Genomic DNA, 10,246 nt, shown 5'->3' on the forward strand with positions numbered 1-10,246 from the left:
CAATGTATAAAGGTGAGAAGTGTGTGTTTGCACCCAATATATTTTACAACTATACATTTCCCCATTCTGTGCAAATGCGAGTGGAACGACCTAAAAGATCAAATTCACAAGCGAAAAGCCAAGTCCATGTAATTAAAGCATTATGAAATTAAAATCCATATTTAAATTGTGATATATAGAGTCAACTAACCATTTGGAATTTTGGATCGTCGTATAATTGAATTTTGGGTTCAGAATGGGGGACCCAAAATACAAAGTCAACCCAAATAAAAAACTGAAGTACAATTTTTGGATGGCATATATCCTTATCCTAATGGTAAATTATAAAAGATATATTGTTCTATACCTGAAAAAATCAAATCAGATATACAAAGAGTCAAGTGCAAAAAAACATATCCCTCTATTATTTATATATTTTTAAAAAGTTTAGTATAGTGTTAAAACTTAAAACTCCCCTATATTATTTATTTGGGACAAATAATTCATTCGAGACTTAAAATAATAATAGAATAAATTAATAGATAGAAACACTAGTCATGTAAAATGACTATTTTGTCCAATTAGTATTAGAGTTTGTTTGTTTGGGATAAGAATAAAATAAATCACATTAAATAATAACTCACAAGACAAAATTAATTAAATAAATATTATTATTATTATTATTTTAACTAATCATTCCACCAAATACAAAACCTTGGTTTGTGAATTTATTATTATTACATTTGAATTATTACCTCTTCATCGACGGTTTTAGAAGTATCAATCTCTTATTTTGTATTAAGAGTTTAAATTTCAGAAGAGATAAGTGTGCCTGTCAACTATAAATAAATAAATAAATAATTATTTCCTCTTCTCTATAATGAAATGATTTTTATTGGCAGATGTCTTTCAACTAATTGGATAAGAGTTTTTCGTAAATATAAGAATGCTCTTGCCAAACTCGAGTCCCTGCACCTACGGACCATTTAACGCTAAAGTCTGGAAAGACTTGGGAGACATTTTTATCCAATCCTTTTGGTATTAAAAGACAATTACACTACCGATTTGAAGGACATTCATGTCATACGGCAAAAAAACTTATCACCGTCTCTGACTGCAATTGAAACTCGGACATGAATCCAAAACACACTGAAGTTTAATTTACCCAATATATATATAGACACATACATTTATTAATCGAATAGTAGGCTTGCTAACTCGGACATGAATCCAAAACACACTGAAGTTTAATTTACCCAATATATATATATATATATACACATACATATATTAATCGAATAGTAGGCTTGCTCTGTATATACACACATACATATATTAATCGAACAAGTCATTTTCATCCTAGGCTTTCAGAAACCAACAGCTTTGAATTTTCCCCTCTTGCCGTTTTGAAGGGTTTTTTGCTCTTTTGTTTTTTCCCTGTTTGCTGTTTCTCTCTGGTTCGTTTTCTTCTTTGCATTGAAAAAAAAAAAGGGAAATATCGGAATATAAAATTTTAAACAGACCGATGCATATGCGTGGAGGTTAAGAGGAAATATCCGAGAAATTTCAATATGTTTATTAATTGTTGTTGAAGCAGAAAAGTCATATAGCCGATGACTTCAGCCAAAATACCCAGAACTTTCAATCTAGAAAAGATGGTGGAATTCATACAAGTTCTCTCTCTCTGAAGATCAATGGTGGAATTAATTGTTGCTAAATCAATCAAAAGATGGCTTGGTGTTACCAACTGAAGACGGCTTGGGTACCCATTTCTTTGTTATTCTATGCTTCATTCATTCTTATTTTCCCGGGAAGGTCCATCACAGAAGCTCATGGATGGGCAATGCCTAGTGTTGAAAATCCAATGAAAATCGGTGTTCCACTCAATACCTTTTCTGATGAGTTTGTAAAGGTGGAACAATCCATCAAGAACACAGATGAGAAGAAATACAGTGGTTTTTGTATTGATGTATTTGAAGAGGTGATGAAGACTTTGAATTATCAAAGCCTCTACAAGTTTGTGGAATTCAATGGCACCAACGAAGATTTAGTTAATTTTGTCGCTGACGGGGTAATAAACCTATCTCACCAATCTCTCTCGTTTTCCATTATATATATAGGGTCAATTCTCAAGAGTTCCATCATTTTTTTCCTTTTTCAGAAAAACATGATATATCTCTCCTTATTTATCAGTCTAGTGTTAACTAAGAAAATTCATTGGTTTGTTACATATAGTAATTATTATCCATTCCTATCTTCTTTCTTCATTTTTTTTTTTTTTTTTTTTTTTTGATGAGAGTTAAAGCAGACACTCACTCGTTATGAATATGTCCCAAATGAAATTTTCAAATTTGGAGAGAATACTACTTTATAACCATTGGGCTACAACCACTTTGATATTCATGGTTAAAACTAATTTTCTTATAATATTTGGCTTAATTTGTTTAATATTCTTTCAAAAAAATAATTACAAAACAACTCATATTTTTCTTCAGTAACATGAATAAATTTTAGTTTCTAAATTTCTATGGGAATCTTAAACACTCAATTTCTACTTACACACCTTACAAAAAAATCAGTAAAATTTCGCAAATAAAATTTATAGTCAAAAGTTTATGTGCAATTCAAAATTCTTATCTAGCGATTTAAATATGTTCAAAAAAAAAAAAAAAAAATTTTACTGACAAGTGTATATTTTAAATTATAAATATAAGAACATGGAAAGTTAAAATTTTTATTTATTCATACTTCATACATATTTTAATTATAAAATAAATAGGTATTACTGTGTCGCATTAAGAAGTTCCTCCTTGCGAGTGAGATGCAAGTATTAATGTTGTATTATGAATATTTTTACGTTTTCTTTTTCTCCATTCAATTTCTTATTTCTAACAAATATTGGGATGTTTATAAATTGTGGGAAAAAAATTGGATGAAAGACTTTGGACGGTGCTGTTGGTGATATAATGACATTTGCTTACCGTTGGAAGGACGTGAAAATTACACAACCATTTACTTCGTTAGGTATGTCCATGGTGGTTCCAGTGGATCGCCAAGTTCCCAATAAATTGCTATTTTTGACCCCTTTCACCATGGAAGTTTGGTTAGCCACTTCGGCCACTTTTATGCACACGATGTTCACAGTTTGGTTCATGGAGCACCGCACCAATCCCGATCTCCGTGAGGACCAACTCAGCAATATTCTTTGGTTCACCTTTTGTTCACTATTCTTTGCTCAAGGTAATTACTGTTCAGCATTTATGTTTTGACCCAAAGCATTTTATTAAAGAAATATTCACACACAATGTTTCTGTATATATACATATATGTATATGTGAATAAATTTTGTTTTGCAGGGGAAAGGATTCGACACAAATATACTCGAGTGGTGGTGGTGCTGTGGTTTTTAGTGATGGTGTTCGTGGCAGAAAGCTACGCCGCTGGCCTCTCTTTAAATCTTAACGTCTCACAACCACCGAATGTTGAGTCGCTCAGGAAGAGCGAGGCCGTAGTTGGATGTTTTGGCAATGACGTTATAAGGGAATTCTTGGTGAATGTACTTCATTTCAAAAGGGAGTACATCAGGGACGACATTATTGCCACCCAATCTGAGTACGTGGACGCTCTCAAGAGCGGCACAATCTCAGCGGCATTTCTTCAAGCCCCTTATGCAAAAACCATTGTCAAACAATACTGCGGTCAACTTACAATCACAGGACCAACATATGAATTCGGAGGATTTCGCTTTGTGAGTGGTGGATTGAACTACTTTTGTGAAATCTCAATAGTAAATAAACAAATGTACGTTTTTCTATATATGCAGTATTAAATGTTTTTCTTTCAAGTGCAGATCTTCCCAAAAGCAGGTTCTTCCATAGCTGCCAATGTTTCTGAAGCCATTCTAAGACTAATGGAAGATGGCACTATTAATAAATTGGAAGATTACTACTTCACTACCTCTTCGGATTGTTCGAGCTTCCAAACTACCCAAAACAACAGTAGCTTGAGCCTCCAGAACTTCTCGGTTCTGTACCTCTTCTACGTCGCCATTTCCAGTGTTTGTTTACTACTATTCATCAAGAATGAAGTTCAACAAGGCAACATCACACTCACTTGGGCAAGTGTTTGGAACAAGATACTTCGACTGGAGCGATTCTTGATTAATGGAGTTTCAAGAGCAAGTGTTTGGAACAAGATACTTGGACTCATCGGAGTCTTGAATCATGCAATTTCTAGAGATTCTGCCAGATCTCCAACCTCAGATCACGACCCAAATTATGATATTGAAATGAGTCAAACCCCTGATTCTCTTGTTTAGCTAGCTATGAAATAAGAAGAACGAGAGGAAGAGTGGTTAATTTTCTGTTGATATGCATGCCAATATTTCATAATCCCTCTGGAATATATTTATTTTCATTTTGTAGTATAAATAAATATGTGGACTCCAGATACAAAGTTTACCAATAGCCTACAATATTCAAAAGTTTTGATATATCATTTTTGGTACCACGTACTCCAGATTTCTATAAATCATTAATAATTTGATCCATGTGTACACATGTTAGAAGCTGTAAATATAGTACATCTCACATGTAATAAATTGACACATCCCCATTCAATATGTTATTTGATTATGCACTTTAATATGCATTTGGTGTCACGCCTCCGCTGCTATACTCAGCAACTTATCCGATTCAAAGTGGAGAGGTGCCCATTCTAAGTTCTCATAAATTAGTCGGACAAACTCGGGTTATCCCAAAATAAAATAAACCAAAAAAATTAATAATTAAAATAAAATCAAAACTGTGGAACTTTAAAAAGGGATTAAAATGGGGAATAAAAAATTATTTTTAAAAACTAAAATAAATTAACTAGATGAATCCAAAATTCAAATAAACAAATTCAAATACTCTTGTGTGAATGCCTCCGTAGTCAAAATTGCTACTCTGGAATTGAACTTGGAGTCTTCCTGCCTATAACCAAAAAAAAAAAAAAAAGTTTGTTAAGGGTAAAGTACAGCCACACTCTCTGAGATTTGACAAAAGGATATTCAGATGAAACTTACTTATTTTTTGGACAAAGACACCCTCTGAATGTTCAAAAATGGACAAAGACACCCCTTTATATGAAAAAATAACCAAATTACCCTTTAACCGTTTAGAAGATTTTTTTAACTTTACAATTTAATAAATTAGACCAATATACCCTCATGAATAATTTAGGTATAAAAAAGAAGTAAAAAAAAAAAACTTTATATTGTTCACTTTTTTTTTCTTTTTTGTTATTTACTTTATAAATGTCCAAACTTTTTAAAAATGTAGACATCTAAAATGATTTTTTGATTCAATACATATATTTCAAATAAATTATATTTCGTTATTACTTATTTCCTTTTTCTTTTTTATTTTAAAATTAAGATGTTTAATTCTTTCATCTAAAAAAATTAAACCAATCTCTTTTTCTTAAAAATAAAAAATATGGTACCAGTATAACTTTATGCATCTTAAATTATATATCAAATATTATGCATTTCCCAACATAAAAGAAAATAGGTACCATATTAACTTTATGCATCTTAACTATATGCATGCCTTTCTTTTTTTTTTCCCTTTGTTTTATTATTTTTAGTTTTTTCCCTTTTATGTTGGGAAATGTATAATATTTGATATTTAATTTAAGATGCATAAAGTTATACTGGTACCATATTTTTTATTTTTAAGGAAAAGAGATTGGTTTAATTTTTTTAAATGAAATAATTAAGCATCTTAATTTAAAAATAAAAAAAGAAAAAGAAAAAAAGTAATAGCAAAATATAATTTATTTAAAATATATGTATTGGATCAAAAAATTATTTTAGACGTGTACGTTTTTAAGAAGTTGGAACATTTATAAAGTAAATAATAATAAATAAATAAATAAATAAAAAGGTAAACAATATAAAGTTTTTTTTTTTTTATGCATAAATTGTTCATGAGGGTAGATTGGTCCAATTTATTAAATTATAAAGTTAAAAAAGTCTCCTAAACAGTTAAAGGGTAATTTGGTCAATTTTTTATGTAAAGGGGTGTCTTTGTCTATTTTTTAACTTTTAAGGGTGTTTTTGTCCAAAAAATAGATAAATTTTCTCTAAATGTTATTTTGTCAAACTTAAAGTGGTGTGGCTGTACTTTACCTTTAAAATTATTATGAAATTAATCAAGATGAAAAAAACCTGACTAACCGTTAGTCAACCGTTAAGAAAGTTAGTTAAGAAAATACAAGAATGGCCCTAAATTAAATTAATTTGATCATCTCCATTCTCTTCAATCTTCTCCAACGGCCACCTCTTTCCACCACTGTTGCTGCCGCCCCCAATATCTCTCTCATTCGGTCATTCCTAGTTCATTGTCTCAATTGGCTCAACGTTCTTCTATTCCGCGATGACATAATTTTTAGATTGTTCATTTGTTTGCTTTTTTTTTTTGTGAGTTTCCAATTGTTTGTTTTAGCAAATCTAGGGTTGAAGTTTGGGGATTTTTGGGATCGTGGCTGTCTTTCTTGACATTGTCGGTGGTTTGTTGCTTGGTGGTGGCTTTTGGGTCTTTAGAGAGAGACAGAGCCCTTGGAACCCAGGCTTGGAGTCTTTGACGTCGTCGTTGGGGAAGTAAAACTTGACAGGGATGAGTTCGATCAGCTTGGCGTAGAAGACAACGCTGTTGTTGTGAATGAGGGCTTGAGGTAGGCGGTGCCGTGTTTCTTCTGCTGTTTTTAATATTTTTTTTCCTTTTTTTAATGATACTGTATATTACGAGGGTAAATTAGTAAATTTAAAAAAAAAATTGGAGGAATTTGAACGTTAAAAAGTTAATCTAGCAGTGTTTAGTTGATTTTTAATGAACATATCATTTTCATCTTTGGCTTGCATCAGCTTTGATTTTTCCCCTCTTGCTGTTTGAGAGTTTTTTATCTCTTGTTTTTTCTGTTTGCTGTTTTTCTCTGGTTCGTTTTCTTCTTTGCTCATATATATATATATATATATATATATAATACCCATGTATATGCGTGAAGGTTGAGAGGAAATATCCGAGAAATTTCTATATATTTATTATTAATTGTTCAAGCAGAAAAGTCATGTAGCATTGACTTAGCCAAAGCCAACATATTCCAGAAATTTCAATCTATTAGTCTGAGACACCTCAAACAATTGAGATCTCTCTCTCTCTATCTGGCTCAGAAGATTGTGAAATTGTTGCTAAATTAATCAAAAAAATGCCTTGGCGTTTCCAATTCAGAACAGCTTGGGTACCTCTGTCTCTGTTCTTCCATGCTTTCACTCTCTCCCGAATGATGTCCATCACAGAAGCTAAATACACAGAAGGATGGCCAATTAAAAAACCGTTGATTATCGGAGTTCCAATCAACACCTTTTCTGACCAGTTTGTAAGTGTTAAAAAATCCGTCAACAACCCAGATGAGAAGATATATACTGGTTTTTGTATCGACGCCTTTAAGGAGGCAGTCAAGAATTTGAGTCCCACTCATTATCATCTACGCCACAAGTTTGTGGAGTTCAATGGCAGCTATGATGATTTAGTTTCTTTTGTCGTCAACCAGGTAATTAACACATCTCCAACCTCTTCTTTCTCAAGTTGTGATTATATAAATAAGTGCTACTTCTGAATATTTCTGTAAAATTAATACAATTTCTATTCTATAGTTTATATGCAATCCAAATTTTTATTTAGCAATATAATAAGTATGTTTAATGTATTTTACTAGAATTTGGACAATTTGACATCTTATTAACTTTAATTGCTACATTATTAATCTAAATTCCAAAATTACAGCAATTATACTATTATAACATTTTATTGACTTCTTCATAGAATTTATGTCAATGTGAATTATACACTGACAACTTTTAATTGAGTTCAAATTCATTTTGTTAATGATGGAAGACTTTTGATGCTGCGGTGGGAGATATAACAATACTTGCTCACCGGTGGAGGGTCGTGGATTTTAGTGCTCCATTTACTGAATCAGGTATACGGATGATAGTTCCAAGGATGCCCCAAACTCGCAACGCATGGTTGTTTTTGAAGCCCTTCACCAAGGAATTGTGGGTAGCGACTATGGCCATTTTGATGTACACAATGTTCATATTTTGGTGGTTAGTGTTTCGCTCCAATCAAGAATTCTGTGGTCAATGGACGGACCAACTCAGCACTGTACTTTGGTTCACCTTCTCTACACTTCTGTTTGCTCACAGTAAGTATATTGGTGGGATGATTTGTTTTGAATCCAAGCATATTGGTGGGATGATTTGTTTTGAATCCAAGCATTTCATTGAATATATATATATATATATATTCAATGAAATGCTTGGATTCAAAACAAATCATCCCAGCATGTAATTGTTTCTAAATTGTTTTGTAGAGAGTTCTCATATAGACTATGAATAAATTTTGCAGAGGAAAGGATTCAACACAACTATACTCGAGTGGTGATGGTGGTGTGGCTTTTTCTGGTGTTGATCTTAACACAAAGCTACACTGCCAGCCTCACTTCAATGCTCACCGTCTCAGGACTTGATCAAAATGTAGACTCACTCAAGAAGAGCAATGCCGTAGTTGGTTGCTACGGCAATACCTTTGTAAGAGACTACTTGGAGAATGTACTTCATTTCAAAAAGGACAACATCAGGGAAGACATTGCCACCCAATCTCACTACGCCGACGCTTTGAAGAATGGCAGTATCTCAGCGGCATTTCTTGAAGTCCCTTATGCAAAAGCTATTGTCAATCAACACTGCAATCAACTTACGGTCACAGGACAAACATATAAATTCGGAGGATTTGGCTTTGTGAGTCCTGCCTTCGACTCTTCAAATTCCGTGAAAATTGAACTTCAATTCTTGTGCAAGTTAATTACCAGACATGTTTAGAAAAGAACATAAAATTCGAACAGTAGGAAAACTCACCAAGCAATACCACTAATTAGTACCTCAAACACCATCTTTCTTCATCACTATTCCATAAGCACTAGCTAATCACATTCTTATTAGTAATATCTATGTTTATCTACCATTAATTATGTACTCAAACTGAGTATTAGATCTTCCTCTTGCTCTGAGTGCAGGTCTTCCAAAAAGGTTCCCCTATTGTTGACGATGTCTCTGCAGCCATTCTAAGATTAATGGAGGATGGCACACTCAAAAAATTGGAAGATGAGTACTTCGCTCCCTCCTCGGATTGTTCAAACTTTCAGACTGCCAAAAACAACAGCCGCTTGAGCCTTCAGAACTTCTGGGCTCCATACATCTTCTACATAGCCATTTCCACCATTTGTTTAGTACTATTCAGCATTCACTCACTGAACAATCAGCGTCACCGCCATAAAATACTTCTTCAAGAATGTGACATCACCCACGTAAGTGCTCAGAAAAAGATACTTCCATTCGCGCAATTCTCGAATAATATTGCAGATTCAAGAGATCGTAGCTGGGCTCCAATCTCAGATCATGAGCCTATTTATTCTGTAATTCGCTAATTAAACACAAACACCTAGCTATGTTGTTTATCTAGATATAAAAATAAGAAGAATTCGAAGAACGTACTGATTTTCTGTACATTAGCCAATATGTTTGTAAACACAAATTTCCTGTCTGAAAATTTAAGAACATTCAATTTTGTTGGGGTGTTGGTCATGAACTGGTTGTGATAAGTGAATTCAACTTGAGAGTGTAGAAAGAGCGTAGATGTGGTGGACATTCGTAGACTTCAACCTGACCAAAGAGTTCGAGTTTTTAATCGGTCAAATGGGTACAATGTCATAATCCATTTATGAAATGTAATTAATGTATATTATTGTTATTTTGTTGCGCAAAAAAATAAAAAAATAAATGAATAAAAATAAATAAAATTGGACTATGCACATAGTAGTCACTAAAAAGCCACACACTGTTTCGAATTTTCTGGGAGGAGGATAACATTGGATAGTATTCACCAATAATATTGCTGTAGGAGTAATACCCCTAAACAGAGAAACAAAGAAAATTATATCTTAGTTATCAAGTAGTGGAACTATTACGGGACATTATGAAGCAGCATTTCCCTTGCTAAAATAAAAGAAAAAAATAATTCTTAGAGACTTCCGAGTGTTTTTTATTTTTAAATATTTGAAGTTACTCAGTTGAAAGTTGAATTCTTATGATCAGCATGAACTTATTCATGGCCAACTTGCTAGCTTCTAACCACTAACTTGCATGTTCCTCCTAAAGTTGCATGTC

At 32.7% G+C, this 10,246-nt stretch overlaps 2 protein-coding genes across 2 annotated transcripts; both read left to right on the forward strand.

Moving 5' to 3' along the window:
- The first annotated feature begins 1,550 nt into the window (after positions 1-1,550).
- On the forward strand, positions 1,551-4,477 carry LOC132268479 (glutamate receptor 2.8-like). Its single transcript, XM_059769351.1, has 4 exons — positions 1,551-2,050; positions 2,919-3,219; positions 3,336-3,727; positions 3,830-4,477. The coding sequence occupies exons 1-4, from the start codon at positions 1,709-1,711 to the stop codon at positions 4,295-4,297; spliced, it is 1,503 nt and encodes a 500-aa protein (XP_059625334.1). The 5' UTR covers positions 1,551-1,708; the 3' UTR covers positions 4,298-4,477.
- Positions 4,478-6,273: 1,796 nt separating this feature from the next.
- On the forward strand, positions 6,274-9,647 carry LOC132315755 (glutamate receptor 2.8-like). Its single transcript, XM_059814154.1, has 4 exons — positions 6,274-7,572; positions 7,917-8,226; positions 8,430-8,821; positions 9,097-9,647. The coding sequence occupies exons 1-4, from the start codon at positions 7,228-7,230 to the stop codon at positions 9,505-9,507; spliced, it is 1,458 nt and encodes a 485-aa protein (XP_059670137.1). The 5' UTR covers positions 6,274-7,227; the 3' UTR covers positions 9,508-9,647.
- The last annotated feature ends 599 nt before the right edge of the window (positions 9,648-10,246 follow it).

Source organism: Cornus florida, unplaced genomic scaffold (genome assembly GCF_030987335.1).
Source record: "Cornus florida cultivar Cherokee Brave unplaced genomic scaffold, ASM3098733v1 CherokeeBrave_3.0.0_Hap2_Chr01, whole genome shotgun sequence".
Classification (NCBI taxonomy): domain Eukaryota; kingdom Viridiplantae; phylum Streptophyta; class Magnoliopsida; order Cornales; family Cornaceae; genus Cornus; species Cornus florida.

What these genes read in the sequence shown, in the direction of transcription:
- LOC132315755 (XM_059814154.1), top strand. Translation starts at nt 7,228, where the DNA reads ATGCCTTGGCGTTTCCAATTCAGAACAGCTTGGGTACCTCTGTCTCTG. An exon ending in TTTCTTTTGTCGTCAACCAG is followed by an intron (nt 7,573 to 7,916) that starts GTAATTAACACA and finishes TAATGATGGAAG; the next exon opens with ACTTTTGATGCTGCGGTGGG. An exon ending in TACACTTCTGTTTGCTCACA is followed by an intron (nt 8,227 to 8,429) that starts GTAAGTATATTG and finishes TAAATTTTGCAG; the next exon opens with AGGAAAGGATTCAACACAAC.
- LOC132268479 (XM_059769351.1), top strand. Translation starts at nt 1,709, where the DNA reads ATGGCTTGGTGTTACCAACTGAAGACGGCTTGGGTACCCATTTCTTTG. An exon ending in TTAATTTTGTCGCTGACGGG is followed by an intron (nt 2,051 to 2,918) that starts GTAATAAACCTA and finishes ATTGGATGAAAG; the next exon opens with ACTTTGGACGGTGCTGTTGG. An exon ending in TTCACTATTCTTTGCTCAAG is followed by an intron (nt 3,220 to 3,335) that starts GTAATTACTGTT and finishes TTTGTTTTGCAG; the next exon opens with GGGAAAGGATTCGACACAAA.